Consider the following 24,099-nt stretch of genomic DNA (forward strand, 5'->3'; position numbering starts at 1 on the left):
TATATATATATATATATGTGGTTGTATCCAAAAAAGGATTTATGTTGAGTGGAATTATAAATGTTTCCCTCTTCTGTTTGCATAATTACTCTCTAAGGTAATGTCCATTTAAGCCAAGTCCCCAAATGCACATCCAACATAAGGCACTGATGATAACCATAGTCTGATTTGTGCAGCTTGCAGTTCTTATCAAGAAGAATAAGAACACACTTCTTTAACTGTGGGCTCCAGGAGCATCATTGAAAGCCCTAAACATTTGTTTGGCCAATGCAAGCAGAAAGTACTGTAAATGAGCATTCAGGCTATATGTTATGGTTGCTTTCTTTGACATACTCCATGTTTCTTTGCCACACTCCGCTGCCAAAATCACAGGCAGTATAGTGGTGGTTTAGTACAATCAGCTGCTTTTTCTAAACCATTATGCCAGGGATTGTGCTGTGAGCAGGAACACACAGGGAGCAACTGCCCCATAAACTGCTAAAGTACAGTTCTTCCAGGGATGTGGAAAATTCTGCTCAGCTTTGGCATGGCTGAATTCAGAATAGAAAATGGGCATTTCCTAAGGGAGAGCTTCAGTCTTCTATTGAACCAATACTCCAGCATGAAGCATAAACACTACATTACTACAAAGGATGAACATGTGAATATGACCCAAGTACAGCTGGAAAATAACAGTGTTTAAAAGAAACTTACTTTTGATATTGTTTTATAATGCATCTCGCTCTGTTTTTGTTCCTCTCTCCTATCAGTCTCTCCTTTAAAAGCAAGCATTGATGTTGAGCTAGTGTGAATTTGAAATGTAAAATTACATCATAGACTTGCATGCTAAACTTCAGTGTGTACCGTCAGTGCTCAAGGATGCTATCCCCCCCCCCAAAAAAACCCCCCACTCAGGATGCCAAACAAACATTAAATGAAAACTTGGCTTAATTCAGCCAGAATTGCACTAATTGTTGTTGTCGTTGTTGTTTCAAATAGAATAGTCAGTTTAGTAAGCATTTTTTGTTAAATTCCTGAGTGCCTTTTGGTTAGATTCCACCTTTCCTCTTCTGCAGATGGAACGAATGGCTGCAGTATGAGATGCATATTCTTGATCTTCCACGTGCTGCCCGACTTTGCCTTTCTATCTGCTCAGTTAAAGGTAGAAAAGGTGCCAAGGAGGTAAGTATAACACCCTTCATGATAAGAAACTTAACAAAAACCAGAAGTGCTTTTAAATAATTCTCTGGAGTGGCCCATATGTGCGCTAGAGAGGCACTGTAGAATGGGTTGTACTACTTCAGGCTGCAGGTGGAAGTGTCAGGCTTTCATTGCATCTTGAAAAAAGAAATTAAAAACTGCATATGAGGGAGACAGATACTAGCCTGGCCCTCTGCAGGCCACACTAGCTTTCTATTTCCAGGGAATTTTTAATATATGATAATGTCGACGAAATTAATCATTTTCCTGCCGTCCAAAGTAGTTCAGTCCATAGTGCTACCTCATTATCTCATTATGAGAAGGGGTCATGGCTCAGTGGTACAGCATCCCAAGTTCAACCCTATCATCTCCATTGAAAAGGATCAGGTCGTCGGCAATGTGAAAAAGCTCTACCTGAGACCTTGGAGAGTTGCTACCAATCTGAGGAGACAGTACTCACCTTGACGGACCAGTGGCCTGATTCAGTATCAGGCAGCTTCATGTCATTCTGTTCCAGGCATAGACCAGGCCCGTGTTGACCCTTAACTTATGATTAATTATTTCAAGTCGCTTTGCTATCCATGCATGAGTTTTTCAACTGTGTCGCCCGCTATCTTCTGAGTCTTTTAAATTTGTAATGTGGTCATTAATAGATGAGACTAAACAATGATTGTTTGCTCTTTTTAAGGAGCACTGCCCATTGGCGTGGGGGAATATTAACATGTTTGATTATACAGACACTCTTGTTTCTGGCAAAATGGCTCTGAATCTGTGGCCCGTACCTCATGGTCTGGAAGACCTCCTAAATCCTATTGGAGTTACTGGATCAAACCCAAATAAGGTAAATGGGCATCTCTTGTCAATTTCTGAGTTTTGTTTTCCTTTAAAAATGTGTTGCATTAAACCACAGTACATCGTAGTGATCTTCTACTCCCAAAAAAGTCTCAGTTCGCAAAGTGTAACTAAGACCTGTTTCTATTATACAGTAGATGAGCTGGTAAACCTGCTTTATTGTTCCACTTCTTATGAAGAAACGTGATGGAATCCTCTTCCATAATCTCTATCCATGGGAAGTTGGCAAGTTAGGGAAGCAAGATTCACGGCCGGCAGCACCTTAAAATCCAACAAGATTTGTCATATCTGATGAAGAGAGCTTTGACTGTCAAAAGCTTATACCCTGAAAATCTTTCCTAAAGGAACTGCTGGACTTGAATCTTGTCCATCTACTGCAGACCAATATGGCTACTCACCTGTAACCAAATCAGCCTTGTCCTTTAAACACAAGAGCATACGGTGCTTTGCCATGCTACCCACAGTTTGAAAAAATGAGAAACTTTAGGCTGTAAGAGTAGTCACCTCTATGCAATTTAGATCTCTTGCTTTACACAAAATGGAAGATAGGTTTTAAAACGGGAGCCAGGCAAAGGATGTCCAGAAAGGTGCTTTGGCTTACAGGTGATCAAGCCACATAAAGACATTAGAATTGCTCCTGCCTGAAGGTCAAAATGTGATGAAGGTGTGTCTCCACCTGACATATGCATATCGGGGCCAAATAATGTTGACGAGTGCAGTTCTGAACAGATGATGACATGTCAACAGTGGCCCTTTGAGTTGCTGATTGACAGCTGACTGAGCAATGGGGCAAATTTGGCAAATATTTTAATTTTGTTAAGCTCTCTCCCAGGTGTGAGAAAGAAACCTAGTGTGATCTGTTTTAGCTTTGGACAAGCAAAGGCAGAGCAACTTTTTATTAGCCTATTAAATTCACATTAGAAAACGTTTTTATTTGTTAACTCAGCATCCTAACTCCTAAAACAAACTCTGAAAGTAACCTTGAAGCTACTAATTTAGTCATTTACTAGTTGTTAATAATCTTGTAGTTCTTAAATGATCCAGTAAATTGAATCTTAGCTTTGCCTTTCCCACATAAAAGTTTTGCTTTGCTTTGCTTTAGCTTTCTTAGTGTAGGGCTTTTTTCAGGGGGAGTGTCCACATAATCTCCCCACCCCTTCATCCTACTTCTGTTTTCCCCTGCTTTGTTGCTTGGTTGGGTATGGGTATCTTTTGGGAAAGAATGCAGTGAAAGCACCTTTTCATTCTGTATAGATAGGGAAATGAGCATTTTTGCAGCTTCTGCCCACATCATCAACATTTTCCTTGCCTCATTCCACTATGGCCACCATTCCTGCCCCCCATGGATAACTTACGTACTGCTATAGCCTTATACTATAACAATTGTGTAAAAAAACCCTCTCCCATGGCCTCAAGAATGTGAATAGCATCTGTAGGGGTTGAGGTAAGGAAGGATGGGGAAAGCCAACATGCAGATGTTCTGTGGCTCTCCTGAATGCCTCTGCATTCACAGTGATTCTGAAAGGAATAGGGTTGCCAATTCTGGGTTGGGAAATTTTGGAGGTTGTGGAGCCTGGGGTGGGGGGGCGGGCAACCCAAGAGATGCCTTTCTGGAGCTGGATAAAGCACTGCTTAGAAAGGTGATTTGAAGGAGAATCCTTCAACTTTCTCCAGTAATTAAGTGTGGGCACCAACCCTAAAGAAAGCTAAGCTAGATTCAGCTCAAAACAGGGCAGCTGAAGTGCCCTGAGACATTATCTAAGTTCTCCTTAGAAAGGAGTTTAGTGTTATCTCCAGGCTATTGTGTTGTCATCCCAACCCCTGATCTCAGTCCCCTATAGCGGCTGGGTAATGACTTTAATGTTTTAAGTCTGTGTGATTTATTACTGATAACAGACTACGACATTTGAGCCCTAGGAAGCAGAGGTGCGCTTAGGTGCAGAATACTTTTGTCATCTGTGTAGTGGTACAGCCCAGAGGCAATTTGGCTTCTTATCAGCTGCCTATGAGAACAGCCTGTGAATGGCTGTTAGATCTCTCTTTTGCACTAGGCCAGAGGGCAGGCAGACAGAAAACAAAATTGCAAATGGAACCATTCAGAACTGCAGCACATTTTATGACCCTTGAATTAATGGGAAATTGTGGTTTATGCAGTGCCCTGTTTGTTGTCTGCTTGCAGAGGGGTGAGATAGAAATCTAAAGTAGTAAATAAATAAAGCTGTCCATCTATTGAATTTGATTCCAAATGAGAGGAAAGACATACTGAGAACTGTTCTTACATAGGCCATGAGGTAGTAGCCAGTACTCCTTAGCAATTGTTCATGTCCTTTAAAGATACCCATCGCATGTTTATGGAAATAAGAATTTTATTTTCTTAATTGACATTATTGATAATATACAATTTCTCCACCTCCTCAGGAAACTCCATGTTTAGAGCTGGAATTTGATTGGTTTAGCAGTCCCGTAAAGTTTCCTGACATGTCAGTGATTGAAGAACATGCCAATTGGACTATCTCTCGAGAACTAGGGTATAATTACAGTCCTGCTGGGCAGGTAAGGAAACATTATTCTGATTGTTTTGTGAAAATCATTAAAGCATGTGTGCACATTCTTAAAATACTTTACGGAGAGATGACGGTTGATTAATATTAAGCTTGAATTCAGTTCTGTGGACTGTTTGATGAGGCTGTCATTTGATGGGGCTCAGATTTAAGCAGAGCTTTTACTGTGGAAGTTCTAGGAATTTGTAATAGTTATTCTTTACAATCGTGGATGTTGGATCTTTAATTGTTCTAGTTCATTTTACGAGGTTCTTAGCATCTAACTCAACAGATCAAAAGAATTCAAGCCCCTTTTAACAGGTGGAGGTTAATTCATTCGGATTGGTCACAAAGCTTTGGCAGTTACAGCAATCACATATGCCAATCTGTAAGTCATCTAACATATTGGTGTAAGAAAGAGGACCTATGTGGAGGGATAAAGAATGGCTTCCCTACCTTACTTTGAACTCACGATCTGGTATCAGATAGACTAGGAGGCTTGGAGAAGCTATCAAAAGTTTTTTGAAAATTCAAGTACAGGTTTACTGTCAGTCATGGATTCACCATGGCTGCTTTCCTGCCCAAGCCAGCCGCTTGGGAAGCCAAACAAATGTGGGAGGATGTAAGCTTGACTTGCACTTGTTGCAGTCTCCTGTTGTGGTGATATGGCTGCTTAGGGTCCAAGGTGAGAAAAACAGTGGCGGCACAGTACAGAATACTAACCCAAACAACTGTGTCAAAAATACCAACACTTGATTCGAAGTAGAAAAATATCACATTGTATATAAGTGCATAAGCATCCAAAAATTCTTACAACAGGAGGATGATCTTTAAAAATAGAAATTCCCATAAAGAGTATGTCAATTTCACTGGGTGACTCCGAAGAAATTTCAATCTTCAAAGAGTTATGATCATTCCCAAATTATTTGTAGAACAAAGCCCATCCAAGGTGGGCTTCGGAGGCACTTCCTCTGCACTCTGCTTTGAATCCTGCCAGGATGGCGTGGGAATAGGCCTGTGTCTTTTCCCAGATCTCTGCTGAATCCATCTAAGGTGGGTTGCAGAGACCCTTTCAAGTGGCCTATGAAGAAGATCACTTGAGCTGGTCCTGAGCTCCATAAATGTAGCAGCAGAAGCGTATCCTTTGGTACTTGACCAGCATGAGCCGTCTATGCTGATGGATACAGAGGACTTTTTACCATCACAACAGCTTAGTGACCATATGGCTGAAGTGTTCCCATGCCTTTTGTCAGATGAACCTGACAGTGTTCCAAGATCTGCTGGCAAGGCTCTGTTCAAAGGGCCATCTTACAGTGCCAAGAACTGATATTAGTTTCTAGAAGCAAAGCCATTTCAATTGTGATTCTGGAGATGGGAGATGTAGTCCTCAGGAGGCCCATTGATGTTCTTTCTTGGTCATAAATTAAGTGAAACCCAGTTTTATGCTATCCCCTACTAAATGTTTAAATGGAACTGTCCTTTTAGTTATGGCTTTTTGCGTTTGAATTATTATTAAACCAGTGCATATTTGTATTTATTCTTAAATAAAAAAATTAATGGAAGTAAGATGCTTTAGGAATGCTGGTGTTAAAAAGTGAAACAGGCAGAGCTTTTTTTGTAGCAGGAACTCCTTTGCATATTAGGCCACACGCACCTGATATAGCCAGTCCTCCTGGAGCTTGCAGTAGGCCCTATACTAAGAGCCCTGTAAGCTCTTGTAGGATTGGCTACATCAGGAGTGTGTGGCCTAATATGCAAAGGAGTTCATGCTACAAAAAAAGCCCTGGAAAACAAGTATATGGCAAATAAATGAAATAGACTCAAGCAAGTGCTTTCCAGTAGTTTTGATACAATCTAATGAAAATGTGAATCCTACCTTTGTTGTTTGAGTGACATGCTGTGTCTCATCTTACAGAGCAGTAGAATAGCTAGAGACAATGAACTGAGTGAAAGTGACAAAGAGCAGCTCCGTGCAATTTGCACTCGAGATCCCCTGTCTGAAATAACTGAACAAGAGAAGGACTTCCTTTGGAGGCACAGGTATGAGACTTGGAGCTTCCAGAGAGCCAGTGTGCTTTAGTGGCTAGAAAGCTCAAAGCTCCAATCAGCCACAGAGCTCACTGAATGACCTTGAGCCAATCATTCACTCTGGCTGTAGCTTAACTCAGGAAGGGTGGAACAGAAATGTGATAGTTACAGTTCCATCCAAGTAAAGAAAGTTCTGTGATGAGCAGGTGAAATAACCATGAGTATGACGCAGCCTGCCCCTGAGGAACTCCTGGCCCAGACTTCAGGTGGGAATGGAAAAAGACACCTGGACCAGAGATGAGAACAAGTATAGTCTGCCAGTCATGGCCAGTGTTTTTGTGGGTTGTCTGGAAATCCTCTAGAAAGGTGTTTACATTGCAGCAGACAAACTGCCAAGTACAGTTGAGTAATCAGAAAACATTTGCTATAATACTTCAGACTGTTTGAGCTAAATCCATTTGTGTTCTGTTTTTCTTTCCAGGCATTATTGTGTAAATATGCCAGAAATTCTACCTAAGCTGCTTTTGTCTGTTAAGTGGAACTCTAGAGATGAAGTAGCCCAGGTAAAATCTGTCTTACTGAACAAACTCAATTAGAAATATTTCAGATATCCATAATTTTTTAAATTCACACAATTGCTTTCATTATAGTAGCTTGTATGAATGGGAGAATATCATTGAAGTTTGGATTTTGTTCTCTTGCATTTCTGTATATACCATGTATGTTGTCATGATAAAGCTATAATTTCCCTCTAGAATGCTGTTACGGGATAATGGTCCTGGAACAATTTCCTTTTGCTTCAATTAACATACATTGCACAGTCAGAGCTTTTTTTATAGTAGGAACTCCTTTGCATATTAGGCCACACATCCCTGATGTAGCCGGTCCTCCCAGAGCTTACAGGGCTCTTCGTACAGAGCCTACTGTAAGCTCCAGGAGGATTGGCTACATCGGGGGTGTGGCCTAATATACAAAGGAGTTCCTGCTACAAAAAAAGCTCTGACTGTGCAATGTATGTTAATTGAAGCAAAAGGAAATTGTTCCAGGACCATTATAAAAAAGCACTGTGCATAGTTAATATTTGTAATTCCTTGCCACTAGATATTATGAAAGACTCTGATTGAATAGCTTTTTTTGGGGGGGGGGAGATTGATGCTCATCTCTTAGCCATGACAACAGTTCAGAGATAGTGTACCTTTGACTGCTAGATGCTGGAGACAGAGGAGTCAGCTCCTCCATTTCATTCCCTGCTTCCAGAGGCAGCTGGTTGCTTTCTTGCAGTTGGTGGCAAAATGCTAGATTAGATGCCATTTTGGTCTGATCCCACGAGGCGGTTCTTGTGTTATCACGATAGAGGTAGTGATGCAAATCCATGGCATTCTCACATGTGCAGATGTACTGCTTGATCAAAGACTGGCCTCCCATCAAACCTGAGCAGGCGATGGAACTCTTGGACTGCAACTACCCCGATCGGATGGTGCGTGCTTTTGCAGTGCGGTGTCTGGAAAAATACTTGACAGATGACAAGCTGTCCCAGTATTTGATTCAACTGGTGCAGGTATTGTAATCTCTTTTAAACAACCTTTTTATTGCATGCAGGCTTGTATTTGTAAGTTAAAACGCAATATGCTAAAGAAGGCTTGATGGGGTTTTCTGGAAGGTTGTGATTAACCCTGGAAATGATTAAGTTTGATCAGTATTGTTTGGCTGCATGATGAAAGTTTTGCTGACAGTTGGATAAAATAGCATTGCAGCTGGAGAAGTTGGACTGGCTAAAAGAGAGCAGAGTGGTTAGAGCTTTGGAGTAATACAGGGGGCGGTCAGAGTATTAAGCAAGGGAGAGAACCAACTGAGAAAGAGAACAATATTTTGTATTTTTACCTTGAAGTAGTTTCAAAGAAATAATCTGCCCCGCACCCACCCGCAAGTTAAAAGGACAAAATTTGTCCTTTGTGCTCAGACTGCTGTGTATAGAATGCATGTTTACTCAGAACAAGTCTGCTCTTTTTCAAAAGGACCTGCTCATCGATCAATGTGTAACCTGACTGCAGTCCTATGCACATTAACCTGGAAGTAAGCAATTCTGAAAATAAGGAACTCTGGAAACAATCAGACTTGCTTCCAAGTAAACATGTATATCTGGGTTAGGCAACCTTTTTGGCCCAAGGACCAAAAAAAAGGCAGTGTCTGTGGAGAGACTGGTGTGCTGGCAAACAAACAAGGCAGAGAGGGAAGAGACAAGGACTGTGCTTGGCCAGGCAAACTGGGGAATAGCCAAGCCCCAGCAGCGCTCCCAGCCTCTCAAGGGCTTGCCTGGTTGCATGGGCAGAGAACCAGCCCTGCATGCTGAGCAAAATACTTAAAAGTCTGGTGGGCCACTGCTCAGCACTTGCACCAGTCCCTTGCTTCAGAGAAGCATGGGGTTCGGCTGCAATCCTATGCATACTTCTTTGAAAGTGTTCCCACATTTAAATCATATAAACATACATACAAATAGGAACTTGAATGAACTGCATCCAAAAATACGCTTCAGTTAGTTTTCTCCTAAGAGGTAAAAAGCTGCAAACACTGAAAGAGAAAGAGATGTGGAGAGACAGACGGGCCCCTTTCAGACTCTAAATGACTCAGTTCGTGCAGGAGAAATTAGACAGAAGGGAAGGTAAATCCGCACTACTGATCCTGCATAGATAACCACTTTGGCTCAGAAAATTATGGGCTTTCAGTTAGGTTCAAAACAGGATACGAGGGTAGTGACGTTGTCTGTAAAACAAAGCAGGAGTCTTCAGGCACAAAAGTAAGTGTTGGCTCAGTTGTTTATGAAGGGAACTGAAACTTCATTTATTTCATTAGAAATAATACCCTGAGCCAAGATTGTGCTATGGATTTATTTAAACACCAAGAATGGAGCCAGAGGGGAGATTCTGGTTGCCATAGAGGGGAATTTATATTCACCATGGGTGACCAGAGAAGTGGCCATTTACAAATGATTTGTTGTTTTGTTGTCATTTAGAGTACAATACTTTTAACATTGCCTCAGCAAAATGTGATTTGTAGCTCATTAACTGTGTTGCTTCTAGGTTCTAAAATATGAGCAGTACTTGGATAATCTGTTAGTGAGGTTTTTACTGAAGAAGGCGCTGACCAATCAGAGAATAGGACACTTCTTCTTTTGGCATCTAAAGTACGTTTGGTTTTTCCACTTTAAGCTTGTATCTTGTTATAAAACATGTGAAATGTTATCTTAACTTGTTGTGAGCCTAAGCAGTTGCTAACAGATAACTAGCTTTTTTCATTCGCTTTATTGTTTTATGTAATTGAAAGTATGTAGTTGGGGGTTTTTAAATTTCAAAATTTTCTTTATTGAAAATTCAAACAGCTTACATAACATCATAAAAGCTTCAAAATATGATACAACTTAAATTCCACACATAGATTTAATTTTTTGTATTATTATCTAAGTTAAATAATTAGCAAAATGAATTATTAAAAAAGGCAACCAATTTTCCATTAAAAACTAGAACATTTGCACTGGGTTCCTAAAGGTTCCTTTTTGTCACTGTAACCTGCTTGAACTCTGGTTTCAGAGAAAGGCAAGTTAGAAATGCTCTAAAATAAAGACTTTTGTTTTTTCTAATTCTTCCTACTGTCTTAGTAACCAGTGCAAGTGCCTTGTTGCAGAATCCTGTTTTCTTTTTATAGCGCTATAGATATAAGAATGATTAAAATAAAATTTAAATGCTAGCCTATTTTTGAAAACTCTACATTGATACTTATGCTGATTAATCTTGCTCATGAGATGAGAGTTGATTTTTACTGATATCAATGTGTCATGTATACCCAAATTGATTATACTGAGTACACTGCCATTTCAAGGTCTCAGCTCTTTTCAGTCTCTCTGCTATTGGAGACACTTGTAGTTGAGGAATGAAGTGAGAATGTACCTGGATAGTGAGGTAGATATTAAAAGTTACTTAAAGTATATATATTTTTTCCTGATAGGTCCGAAATGCACAATAAAAACGTGAGCCAGAGGTTTGGTCTGCTTTTGGAATCCTACTGCAGAGCATGTGGGATGTACCTAAAGCATCTGAGCAGGCAGGTAGAAGCTATGGAAAAACTGATTAACCTCACAGACATCCTCAAACAAGAGAAAAAGGATGAAACGCAAAAGGTAATGTCCAGTGGAGCTTTAAATATGCTCCATAACTGAAAAAAGAAAGCCGTGCTTTGTATTTGCTGTTCTCTTTACTGCAATATGAGCCCCATGGCACAGAGTGTTAAAGCTGCAGTACTGCAGTCCTAAGCTCTGCTCACGACCTGAGGTCGATCCCCGGCAGAAGCTGGGTTTTCAGGTAGCCGGCTTCAGGTTGACTCAGCCTTCCATCCTTCTGAGGTCAGTACACTGAGTACCCAGCTTGCTGGGGGGAAAGTGTAGATGACTGGGGAAGGCAATGGCAAACCACCCCGTAAAAAGTCTGCCGTGAAAATGTTGTGAAAGCAGCGTCACCCCAGAGTCGTACCTATTTGAGATTAGGTAGCAGAGATATATTTTATAAAGAACACAGACAAACACAAATACATATTTTTAAAAACTTAAAACATGCTTAAAATGTTAGCACTCATTGGTCTTAAAGATGTTTTCTTTCTATTTCTCCCATGGGATCCAGGGAACCGGGCAAAAGAAACTCTGGCTCTTTCCTTCCTTCCCCAGAGGGGAGTGGGGGGAGCCTCAGCCAACAGAAGGAAGAAAGGCTTGGTTCAGTAGCTCTGCTGTGCAATTGAATACAAAGCAAGCTGTTATGCAGAAAGAAGCAGGATATAGGGAGAAGGGAGCAGATGACAGCCAGTTGTTTGTGGGCCTGATAGGACCCCCAAAATGCGTGTTCGACACCCCCACCTTAGATCATGCCAGTTTGTGCTAAAAACTGGAACTGGTCATAAGCTTGGGATTCATGAATTCGGCGTTATCTACCAGGTACAGATGAAGTTCCTTGTGGAGCAAATGAGGCGGCCAGACTTCATGGATGCGTTGCAAGGCTTTATATCTCCTCTCAATCCTGCTCATCAGCTTGGAACCCTTAGGTATGTTGGAAAAAGAAACCGTCTTGGGGAAAATATTGCTGTTTTCACAGGCTGGGGAATGGCAGTTTGCCTATTCAGGCCCGTTCTTAGTAGGTCCCCTGTTTTAAAAAGATGCAAGCCATTGGCTTCTGTGCAGTACCCCACCATCCCAGGTAAGGTATTGTTGGCATTGAGTTGGCCATAGGCTCTGTTAGAGCCTCTTGGGTTGTGGGAGGGCTCCTCACACCAAAGGAAAGTATTCATGCTAGCAGAATGGATCTGGAAGAACATAAGAAGAGCCCAATGGCCCATCTAATCCAACATCCCTGTCTCACACAGTGGCCAACCAGTTCCTCTGGAGGTCCAACAATAGGGCACAGAGGCCTTCCCCTGCAGGATGTTACCTCCTGGCACTGGGATTCAGAGGTTGACTGCCTCTGAATGTGGAGGTTCCCTTTAGTCACCATATCTAACAGCCTCTGATAGATCTGTCATCCATTAATCTGTCTAATACCCCTTTAAAGCCATCTGTGCCTGTGGCCATCGCTACATCCCCACTACATCTGTGGAATCCAACCAATGATTTGTCCAGTGCTGCCTGTGGTATGTGCCATCTGTCTAAACTATCAGTTGTGGTGGTGCATTTTTATTCATATTTCTGTTCTAACTGGGAAGCACTCTCGGGGAATTGAAATAGAACTGTGTTGCTTTGGTCTGAGGAATAGGCAACAATATAATTCTTTGTGTCAATTTGAAGGGTCGTTTGTTAAGCAGCAATTTTATCCTTTCCTAGGCTTGAGGAGTGCAGAATTATGTCATCTGCGAAAAGGCCATTGTGGCTCAATTGGGAAAACCCAGATATTATGTCTGAGTTGCTGTTTCAAAACAATGAGATCATCTTTAAAAATGGGGATGGTAAGGAAGAATATTTCATTTTGGTTGCATGTGTTTCTCATTGTCTTTACTGTCTAAGCAAATATCCATCTGTTCAGATTCCACCTGCCAGTTTTAAAGATTTATAGAACAAATGTGAATTGCATGAGTTTTATAAATAATTTTATTATCTGCAGTTTGCATTTCTTTGGAATATTGCCATCATATGGTCATGATCTAGCATAGTGTCCTGACAAGAGCACACACTGGAGTATTTCTTTTAGTTTCCAGATGAACAATTCTCTTCCTCTTTCCTCCAAAACTCCAGTAGGGTTCACTGGAGAGGAGATTCTGAGCAGGAAACTGACTTGGAAATGGTTCAGCAAGCCACATGGCTTTCTTCCGACAGATTTCATGGCCTTCTAAACCCCAAAATAGGCTTTCACGCATTGGTTTCTTTCACCATAATAAACTAAAACATGGCTGTTTTCCTCTTGGTGCAGAAGCTGCTTGCTGTGGTTCTGATTTTAAGAGAAAGACCCTGTTAGCTCATTCACATACATTCTAAACAGCTGCAGTGTTGTCCATGCCTTTCAGAGTCATGCAGCTGGCCACTTTGCTGTTTACTTGAAGTAAGAGTGATTACCCCAGGTGAGCGGCCCATTGGTCTGCGTCCACATCTCTCCAGCCGCTGCCTCGCTACTCGTGCTATGCTCTGTGGAGGAAAGGCAGCCTCTATAGCACTGTAGCTACTTTGCTGGGGAAAATGTGTATACAGACAGAAATTGGTAGCAGCCTGGCTTGGGAGAGACAGCATGTTATCTCCCTTCCTGCTACATAAGCATGCTTTTTCTCTTTGCTCTGGCATGAACTGCACAAAGTCAGTGTTGTCAGACTGGTAGCAGTTCTCCAGGGTCTCAGATTGAGGTCTTTCACCTCACCCACTACCTGATCCTCTTGAAATGCCAGGGATTGAACTTGGGACCTTCTGCATGCCAAGAAATGCTCTACCACTGGGCCACGGACCTCTCCCTGAAGGCAGAAGAGCTTGCTGAGAGGGAAAAGAGGAAGAGGCAGACGGCCAGCGCAGCTAGTGAACTCCCCCCTCCTTGTCTGTAATATTAATTTGCTGGGACATTTTTCTTAGATGTAACATTTGGTTATGAAATGCCAAGGCAAAATCCTAGACAATGCACAGATTTAACATATTAGTAATCAAAGTTCTGACATTCCAAAAATTGAACTGTATTCGCCATTCCAGATGTTTAAAGTGCTTTGTGTGTGCTCCTGTGTTTCAGATCTACGCCAGGATATGCTCACACTTCAAATCATACGAATTATGGAAAATATCTGGCAAAATCAAGGTCTTGATCTTAGGCAAGTATTCATAAATCGTGCTGACTCCAAATATTCGCTTCCAAATGTTGTTTTGCATTGCCGCTTCTGCTTGAAGAACTTGCTAGGGTCAAGCAGAAAACCTTATATAATTTATCGTGATGGTAAACAGCTCTGCCTGTGCTACGAGTAATGTTTTAGATGTTCTTCACTTCAAGCGAGTGGCAAGACAGCCTGCCTTTGCCACCTGCTTTCAGCAAATACACAAATGGATTCAGAGCCAAGTGTCATTGCAACTGATGTTCTTTTGTTTCCCTCCCCCCTCCACACACGCACAATCTTAGGCCAGTATCCAAATACCTACTTTAGGTATGCTCAGTGGGATGTTTTATTTGAAACAGCCCCCCCCCCCCCCTGCATACCAGAAACGACTTCTGAATCTCCTCTATAATTTAAAAGGCTTGTCATATGCCCTGAGGGACCACTGTTCCAGAAAACGAAGCCCAAAGCTAGTCTGGAACTAGTCTGTGTAGTTCTTTAGAGCCCAGGCCTCTTGGTTATATATCCAGATAGGTTTGTTTTCGATGGCCTTCTGGCTAGAAAAAGCAAGACTTGGTGTTGCTCATACTGAGATTTCTAAACCCCACTTGCATGTTGTTGACTCTGTCAAAGCATATACTCCAATTCCTTTTCTAGGATGCTCCCTTATGGTTGTTTATCTATTGGTGACTGTGTGGGACTCATTGAAGTTGTGAGAAATTCGCACACAATCATGCAAATTCAGTGCAAGGGTGGCCTTAAAGGTGCGCTGCAGTTCAACAGTCATGCGCTACATCAGTGGCTCAAAGACAAGAACAAAGGGGAAATGTAAGTGAGATTTTTTCTTTTTCTTTCTGCCTCATTGATCAGTTTCCCGCCTTGATGGAAGCCTCAGTCTCTTCCAGTCTTCCTCTTTCAAATGAGAGTGTTTTATAAATTGGACATTTACATGGTATGGCTGCAGTTAAAAGGAGAGCTTGTTCTGGCAAGAGCTTGGACAATCCTAGTAGGGCTCTGCAGTGTTTTCTGTGTACTACAAATTACTCTTGCAAATTCAGCAGATTCCAGAAGCAATTCATTGTGCTCTATGAGGAGGCCCTGACCTGGATAGCCCAGGCTAGCCCAGTCGCATCAGATCTTGGAAGCTAAACAGGGTTGGCCCTAGATAATATTTGAATGGGAAACCACCAAGAGAATCCAGGGTTGCTCTGCAGGGGCAGGCTATGGCAAACCACCTCTGTTTGTCACCTCTTGAAAATATTATGGGGTAGCCATAAATCTGCTGTGACTTGACAGCACTTTAAGCATACGTAGAGTGAAGCCAGAACCCCAGTGAGGGGGGCAGCTTTGCAATAATGGCTTAGGCAGTTTCCTTGATAGGGAAAAGTAATTGGAGATTTACAGCATCATCTGTTTATTTAAAGTGTTATTCATCTAAGCGGTCATTCTAGTCAGCCTTTTTGTCTCTGGTGGCATCAGTTCTCCCATAAGCAAACAGCACAGACACTCACACCCTGCTCCAGTCAGCAGCAAAATTCATCCCTCTTCTTTCCTGCCTACACTCTCACCAACTAAACCAGGGGTGTCAAATGTGCAGCCTATGGACTGGATCAGACCCCCAAATGGCTCCTATCAGGCTCGCAAGCAAGTCTGCTTCCTTCTCCCTCTCTCTTGCTTCCTTCTGCATCACAGCTTGCTTTGCCAGGCTTGCTCAAATCACACAGGAGTTGCAGAGCAAAGCCTCTGTTTTCTTCATTGGCTGAGGCTCCTCTTCATTGGCTCAGGCGGGGGAGGGAGAGTTTGCTTTGATGCTGACCACAATATTGCAAGAGTGCTGATACTTCAAGCTTGTTTTATTCTAGGTTTTAACAAAAATCTTTGTGTTTGTGTCCTCTATAAAGTGTATATCTTTGCTATCTTGCATTACATTCTATGACACACGTGGCTAAGCTCAACACGGTCTTATTTATGTCAGATCAGGCCATCATAACAAAGGAGTTCAATACCCCTGAGCTAAACAGTTCTTTCCCAATTCTCTCTCAAGCAGGTGGAGTCCAGTAGCTGGTAACTATGAGTCCTCAAAAATTGACCAATCCACATTTGACCAAATGTCATCTAGCTTCCAGGGCCCATTAAGGTTTCTTACTGAGCAGGCAGCTGAATAAAATACTTAAGCAAAAGGCCAGTATGAAATATTACAAATCTGCTCTGTGTTTCTGATAGGTATGATGCAGCTATTGATTTGTTTACACGCTCTTGTGCTGGCTATTGCGTGGCGACCTTCATTCTGGGAATTGGTGATCGTCACAATAGCAATATCATGGTGAAAGATGATGGGCAGGTAAAAATCTGCTTTATTTGTACAGTACAGTTCTTTTCTAATTTCCTGCTTTTTGAGAACACTTGTCATGTCAGCTTTGTCTCCTCAGAAACCCCTGAGCATGTATCAGAGAACCCCTGTGCGATGCTATGGCCTCTGGGGCATTAGGTAAAGGCACGTGCCAGTTAAATCTGATGGGCCTCACTTATTGCCCACCTCCCAATGAGAATCTTCTCTGTGATCCACCGTTCCTCCTCAGATGTGCATTTCAATAGAAAACGTATTTGTTTATTGTTCATTCGACTTACATCCCACTCCTTTCCCTGGCAATCAGGGCTCAGGGCAGCTGTTGTGGTGAACAGGATTCCTTTAAAGGAGCTTGTCTACTGACACTGGTAATAGCCCTGCTGGCTCAGATCATTGATCCATCTGGACTGGCATCCTGTTTCACACAGTGGCCAATCACTTGCCTTGGGGGGACAACGAGCACAGCACAGGGACCAGTGGGTTTCAGAGGTCTGCTGCCCATGGATGTGGACATTCCCTTTAATTACTATGGCAGTTAGCCATTAATTGGACATCTCCTCCATGATTCTGGCTAAAGCCCTTTTAAAGCCATCTGTACTTATGGCCATGAACCGGCCGTGAATTCTACAGTTCAATTACTCACTGAGTAAAGAATTACTTCCTTTTGTCAGACTTGAATCTATTGGTCATCAATTTCATTGAGTGCTCCCAAGTCCTAGTATTGTGGAGCAGGAGAGACTATGCTGTCTCTCCACTTTTTCTACTCTATGCATGATTTTATAATCCTGTCATGTTCCCCTGTCATCTTTCTTCTAAAATGAAAACTCCCAGTCTTTTCCAGCTTTCCTTATAGAATAGTTGCACCAGCCCCTTAATTAACTGGGTTGCTTCTTCAGTACTTTTTGTAGTTCTGAAATACCATTTTTAAGATACACCAAATAAAACCAGACCATGGACCTACGCAGGCTCATTACAATACCAACTGTTTTATTTTTAGTTACTTTTTCAGTAATTCCCAGCACAGTTCACCTTTTTCATTACTGTGGCACATGGAATTAACTTTTTCATTAAACTGTCCACAACCACCCCAAGATGTCTTTCATTTTCAGTGCTAGTCAGTTCAGATCCCATCAGCATATAAGATTTTTTGTTCCAATGTGTATCCCTTTTGATTTATGTACATTGAATTTCATATACCAAGTTGTCAGCCTTCCAGCCAGTTTTGCGGAACTCTTAAGCTTTCAAAGAATGCGGGTGTTCCTTGGAACACAGGTTGAATGCTTCTGGTGTAACCCACGGGCAACTGGTTTTTGGCCATTGTGTGACACAGAGTGTTGGACTGGATGGGCCACTGGCCTGGTCCAACATTGTTTCCCTTATATCGTCAAGCTCTTATTGTGTTGCTGCTGAATGTTTGAAAAATCAAAGCAGTAACTAGATGTAAACCCTTCACCCTCTTGGCTTTCCTGATTAGGTGATAATCTAACATGTTCTTTTCTTTAAAGCTGTTCCACATTGATTTTGGACATTTCTTGGATCACAAGAAGAAGAAGTTTGGATACAAACGTGAGCGGGTGCCCTTCGTCTTAACGCAAGATTTCTTGATAGTGATTAGTAAAGGAGCCCAAGAATGTACCAAAACGAAAGAATTTGAAAGGTGAGCTGTCTTGGAACTGATGTTCCTGATTCATAAACAAATTTTGTTGCGTCGTTCAGTGGTAACACTTCCCATATTTCAGGGTAAAACAATCCATGAGACAAGGGGGGGGGGGCGCTTGATTTCTGTGTGTTCCCTTGGCTTGAATTAAGCTTTTTCTTGAACAAAACTGTGTGTATGTTTATGTATGCTTAAGAGAACTCTAGTTCATGTTTATCAGTCTTTATTGAGTTGCAGTGGTTTTTAATAGTTGGAAAAGGCTGTAAGGCAAAGGACATTGGGATGTATTATACTGCATATAGACGTGGAAGTTTTTTCGGTCCTCCCATCTTCCCATCCTAAAAACTGCCCTTGAAATTTAGGGAGGAGGTGGAGGGGCAACCTCAAAGCAATGTTCCATGAAGCATGACTAGCTGACACTGGAAAGGAAATTTGGTACATGCACACAACTTGCTATGCAGATGGTCCTCTTGTGATCTTGGCTTATCTTAAAATTTAGCATTTTCAATTCCAAGTACTCTTAAGCCCCTGCCTATGAAGCTTTTGTTGATTTGAACTTTGCAAATTTAGGAAGATGCATCATGCTGTCTATTAATAGAATATAATACCTCACAAATGAAATTAATGTTCAGCTCCTGCCACAGTCTCCAGTCCCAGATTAATGCAGACCCCCTCATCCCTTTCTGCCTCTCAGATGGAGGTAGAAAAGTATAGATGTCTGTTTCACCATAGATGTTTTTTGAGTGTTTCACACCCCAAGCTGTTGAAGCCAAGGGCATGTCTTAGAGTAAGGAGTCTGGGTATCTTGTAATGATACCCAGGGCTCCCCTGCTGGAGAGACAGCAAACTGAAACGGAACACCAGGTTGTTTTTTGGTCACAGTTAGGGGCAGTGCAAGAAAACTATTAGATTCTGAATTTGAGAGATCAGAAAGCTTTTATGACAGCGGTTAGGCAATTTTTTGGCCCAAGTGCCAAGAACATTGCAGTGCCTGCCTGTGAAGAAGTTGGTGTGCCAGCAAACCAAAGAGGGAGGGGGAACAGAGGTGACCTTCTCCAGGCACAATGAACACATAAAACTGCCTTATGCTGGATCAGGCCATTAGTCCATCAAAGTCAATATTGTCTACTCAGATTAGCAGATCTCTGGAGTCTCAGGCAGAGATCTTTCACATCATTTACTACTTATTCCTTTTAACTGGAGATTCCAGGGATTGAACCAGGTTCTGCCACTGGGCCATTACATTCTCTGTTCCCTCTAATCATTGTGTGATACACAATCTCATCCCTTCTTTCAAGTATGATTGCTCTTTTATTGCCTTTTCAAATGCTACTGTTCTGTCCTCATTTGAGTTCTTCTCAGATACAAACGATGAAAGACACAGACTCTTAAACAAAGGCTTACCAATGAATTGCATATAAAACCACACACTGGGAAAAACCTTCCTGGCTAGTTTTCATGAAGAAACGGGAGCAAGCGGAGCCTTACCAGCACTGTTAAGGGGTGGCCCCAATGGCTTTAAGGGGAAGACCTGTCCTGCTGGCTGAGCAGCCTGGTCTGTCCCGCTGGAATCTGGCATGATGCATGCCAGGGATTCCCTCTCTTTATAGATTGATTTTGTTTATTTACATTGTTCAGCATCTGCCTTTCTCAGTGTAAGTCAACAGGGTGACACGTAGGAGAGCCAGTTTGGTGTAGTGGTTAAGTGTGCGGACTCTTATCTGGGAGAAGCAGGTTTGATTCCCCACTCCTCCACTTGCACCTGCTGGAATGGCCTTGGGTCAGCCATAGCTCTGGCAGAGGTTGTCCTCGAAAGGGCAGCTGCTGGGAGAGCCCTCTCCAGCCCCACCCACCTCACAGGGTGTCTGTTGTGGGGGAGGAAGGTAAAGGAGATTGTGAGCCGCTCTGAGACTCTTCGGAGTGGAGGGCGGGATATAAATCCAATATCTTCTTCTTCTTCTTCTGATAAGCAACGTCACATCTGAAACAGAGCATCAGTATTAGATTCATTCTGTTAAGCAGTGCAGGAAATTATATTGCATAAGTAGAAAACAGTGCAATGAGAGCAAGATAATGCGAAACACAGATAAATATGTTATATATGCAGTAGTATAGTCTACAGTCCCATTCCCTTTAAAGCACCCTCCTGAACCATTCCATTTTAACGTAACCCTATTGCCTTTATGAAATTTGCATCCCCACAGTCTCTGTGTTTCCAATATCTGCTTCCCGAATACTTCTTATTTCAGGAAGCTACATAGGCCATTGGGTTGTACAGTGAAAAGCAGAAATTATTTTTCCTTTGTGGGGGAATATTTTTTTGTTTGTTTGCTTGTATTTTTCTCCTTGGTCGCCACATAACAACAACAAAAACATCTTGGCCTTTTCAGATGTAAAGGTCAGCCAACATCTGCTTTTTAGGTATTAATCCGTTTGCTGAATTAACTCTCAACCGCCTGAAATCTGTTGGGTGTTTAAGAGTTGAGCAAAACAAAGACTTTGGTTTCCTTTTCTTTTCCAAGGTTTCAAGAAATGTGTTACAAGGCTTACTTAGCCATCCGGCAGCACGCCAACCTCTTCATAAACCTCTTCTCCATGATGCTTGGTTCAGGAATGCCAGAGCTGCAGTCTTTTGACGACATTGCATACATTCGGAAGACACTGGCATTGGACAAAACCGAGCAGGAAGCACTTGAGTATTTCATGAAGCAGATGAATGATGCTCATCATGGCGGCTGGACAACAAAAATGGACTGGATCTTCCATACAATCAAGCAGCACGCTTTGAACTGAGACTTTGGTCAAGAGTGAACTGAGACCGTGGTCAAGAAGATGGCCAACCGCCTGCCCCGTTTTGTGGGCATTCCACTGCACTGTTGACGATTGGCAGTAAGGACTTCTTTGCGTCATAATTGCACAAACCACAAGCAGCGTTTGAACTTGCAGCAAGATTAAACACTCAGAAACTTATTTAAATGTGTAAAGCAGGGTTTCGGAACATGCATTTCAAAAAATAACTTTCCTACGTGTACAGTCATGTTATGCCTTAAATCCAGAAAGGTAAACTTTGGAGATTTGTTTATCTCGGTTTTGTTTAATGAGGGGAAAGCTGTGCCAGCATTAAAAAGCAGTCTTTCAGATGTTCCAGTTGGCCTGGTGAGATTCAAACTCATGTGGGCAGCAAAAAAGCTTAAAAGGAAAAAAGCAGTGCAGTTAATTGCTTTCTGGAGGAGTTTTCCTCTCCTGTGAGCTCAATTCAATAAGTTTGGAGAGATGGTGCCTTTCATATTAAATCAGACTATAATTGGTGAATTGAGAAGTAGCGATCTGGTCTTATTTTTGACTGACCACCTGCGGTTCACGCAAGTCCTTAGGAATAGGTCTTAAGATTCTGCTGGACAGTATTAGTAAGGTTATAAAAATGATGTCCCCCTCCCCCACTGCCTCAAAAGTCTGGTTAATGGGGGACGGCTGGGATTAGTGCAACACTTTGGATTTGATTTGATTTTTTAACTTTAAACTTCAATACACTTTTTTCATGCATGTTTTCCAGAGCCTAAAAAAAAAGAGAAAAAAGAGGTGAGTTATTAGGATTAAAGATTATTTTTATAAAGGTTATTTATATAACAGATACTTATTAATATATTTCTTTACATTGATTTGTCCAGTTTTCTGTCCTTTAATTCTTCAGACCACTTCTCTCTTAACAGCCTGATCACATGAGCCACTGAGTCAGCGCAGTGACCTGGGGGTATGTTGGGGGTACGCCCAACATACCATGACCAGGGGGTATGCCCTGGGTCCGAGGGGTATGTTGTCCACTTATGTGGAGACCTGACCCTTAATGTCACTGCAGATGGCAGGTGCCCCACAATCCCTGCATGCTGCATTTCCCCGCACCAAGAGGCTTGCTTGCCTCTGACAAGGAAGAAGTTTAGGGGCTATTCAGTGGTGAGGTGGGCAGAGCCTTACTTTCCACATGTTAAGATGCCACTTTAGTTGCCAGAGCGCAAAGGTTGGTTCCTGCTGCTCCAGCTGAAGCGGCATCTTAGGGGTCAGGCCACTGGCTGCTGTCCTAATTCATTTGCCCGGAAGAAGGTCCTGTGGAAGTTGTTGGGGTTCAATTTCAAGGAAAGGCAAGTCAAAATCAGGGTGCGGACTCTGTTATCTATAGTAAGGGTTCTTCGGTATTGGTGGTGAGCTTGTCCAAGTCAAGCCGGAAGCGAATTTGTAGGACAAAGCAAAGATTGACTTGGGAGGAGATCAGTGGCAATCCTCAGCAAGGGACCAGAAAGAACAGTGGGGAATGCAAAGAAGTTAGAGCGGGTCAACCTTGGGGGGTGGGGGGAGGTAACTAGGAACACAAAACTCTCTGGCAAAAAGGAAAGCTATCTTTGGATGGCGTCCAGTCCTGTCAGCTGACGCAGCTGGTGGGAAGATGCATAGTGTGTTGGATAAATTGGTTACAGGGGTATGAGGAGGGAAAAGTAGTTGTGTACTCTACTACCTGGCCCGACGGTCACACACATACCAAAAACTAAAGTAGGCTATTGGAGAGTTTGTGCTTCCGCTGGTAACACTGCACACCTTCCCCGGAAGCCTGCGTAACATTCTAAACACTACTACTTCCTGTATCAACTGTTGTGTTTAGGGTGGAATAAGGTTCTGCAGGTCTTCCTTTAAATAATCTCAGGCAATACTCCGTAATCAAAATTCTGGGTATTTTGTTAATTCTCAGCTTTGGAGTCTACCTTTTGTCTCAGCCTTCTTCCTTGGACTGTTAGTGATTTGCTTAATCACGGTAACCAACAAATTAGATGGTAACTGTACGTTCAATTTGATCACTAAAATAGACCTTTGTACTGCAAAATACACAGCTATCCCTAGCATGCAGAGCTAATCAGCCGATGTTTTATAGTTGTGTGTGTGTGTGTGTGCGCGTGTGAGTGTGTGTACATATATATCTGTATATCTTGTCTTTTATAACATAAAGCTGATAAAAATTGGCACCAGTCAGATTGCAAACTGAACAGAACTGCTAGTAGAACTTATTGAAAGAAAATTTATAGCACTGGCTCTTTCAGGCCCCGTACAGAGTACCCTTTTCCCCACACCAAATTCTGTAGTCTTACTTGGCTCGTGGGATTTGGAAGATGTTCTAGATGGCTGGATAATAGCGTGCCCTTGCCTTTTCTGTTCCACATGTCTCTGTGTCGTTCAGAGTGCAATGCCAGTTTGAGTATAATGTGCTGACGTTGGGTATTAGACTTTTGGTATTATAAATAAACTCATGTAGACTGTAAATGGATGAAAGGCTAAATTTCTTGAGCAAGCTGATCACTGAACATGTGGAGTCCATTATTGTGTCGTTTGAAGGGAGGAGGGAATAGCAAATGTAGCATGGAGCATTTTTATTTTCATGGTCATAGGCTGTGTAGGTAACACAGCTGAAATGTCGACAGCTACAAAACCCTGATTGTGAAGCGTAAAATGTTGGTGCAGACATTGCTGTGTGGCTTCATAATACAGAAGCTCACCTCTGGAATGGTGATAAAGAAGGGGGGTTTGTTACTTCTACCAGACTTCACATCCCTTTCTATAGGTTCAAACATTCTCATTCCTCCCTATGGTCAAGATTTTAAAGACCCACACAAGTGGCACGCATTATAAGGATTGCGTTTCTCAGACATCAGCCTTCTGCACTTCAGGGTGAGCCATTTTAAAAACAGAGGACACATTCAAATAAGCAGTTTGTAATTTGTAATTTGCAAAGGTGGAGGGTTGTGTTCAAATGAACAGGTTTTTTTTTTTAAAAAACACATCCTCCTTGGGCAGACCTAAAGTAACTCTTTGGATCCTGGCCAGTGCCTCCACTGCCAGCTTTTCAGAAGCCGTCTGTGTGCTTGTAACATCAGGTTTCAGCTGGCATACAGCTTCGAGGGGGTTCAGACTGGGTCCACTGAGGCCCCCTTGAAATATGACGCTATCAAGACAAGCGTTTTCCTGTGTGAATCGTACTAAGTATTCTAAACTGTTCCTTATCAAAGTTATCCAGCAACTGTGAAAATGTTTTAACACAAGATCACCAGTTTGTTTTGTTTGCTGAGGGTTTCAACCGTTGCAGTTGACAAAGCTTGAAGAGGTTAGCTAGAAATTTGCGGTGTGGCAGATGCCTGTACCTATAAATA

The 24,099-nt window shown here is 42.2% G+C and overlaps 1 protein-coding gene across 1 annotated transcript in view; it reads left to right on the forward strand.

Moving 5' to 3' along the window:
* Positions 1 to 23,215, forward strand: part of PIK3CA (phosphatidylinositol-4,5-bisphosphate 3-kinase catalytic subunit alpha) — a 40,632-nt gene extending 17,417 nt beyond the window's left edge. The window contains exons 7-21 of the mRNA XM_060242542.1: positions 1,056 to 1,161; positions 1,868 to 2,020; positions 4,450 to 4,584; positions 6,487 to 6,611; positions 7,081 to 7,162; positions 7,993 to 8,157; positions 9,677 to 9,780; positions 10,599 to 10,770; positions 11,575 to 11,681; positions 12,454 to 12,575; positions 13,832 to 13,910; positions 14,565 to 14,735; positions 16,131 to 16,248; positions 17,760 to 17,911; positions 20,434 to 23,215. Of these exons, the coding sequence (XP_060098525.1) occupies positions 1,056 to 1,161; positions 1,868 to 2,020; positions 4,450 to 4,584; positions 6,487 to 6,611; positions 7,081 to 7,162; positions 7,993 to 8,157; positions 9,677 to 9,780; positions 10,599 to 10,770; positions 11,575 to 11,681; positions 12,454 to 12,575; positions 13,832 to 13,910; positions 14,565 to 14,735; positions 16,131 to 16,248; positions 17,760 to 17,911; positions 20,434 to 20,704 (2,062 nt within the window). The 3' untranslated portion in view covers positions 20,705 to 23,215. The remainder of the gene's footprint in view (positions 1 to 1,055; positions 1,162 to 1,867; positions 2,021 to 4,449; positions 4,585 to 6,486; positions 6,612 to 7,080; positions 7,163 to 7,992; positions 8,158 to 9,676; positions 9,781 to 10,598; positions 10,771 to 11,574; positions 11,682 to 12,453; positions 12,576 to 13,831; positions 13,911 to 14,564; positions 14,736 to 16,130; positions 16,249 to 17,759; positions 17,912 to 20,433) is intronic.
* Positions 23,216 to 24,099: the final 884 nt, after the last annotated feature.

This window comes from Heteronotia binoei, chromosome 6 (genome assembly GCF_032191835.1).
Source record: "Heteronotia binoei isolate CCM8104 ecotype False Entrance Well chromosome 6, APGP_CSIRO_Hbin_v1, whole genome shotgun sequence".
In the NCBI taxonomy this organism is placed as follows: Eukaryota; Metazoa; Chordata; class Lepidosauria; order Squamata; family Gekkonidae; genus Heteronotia; species Heteronotia binoei.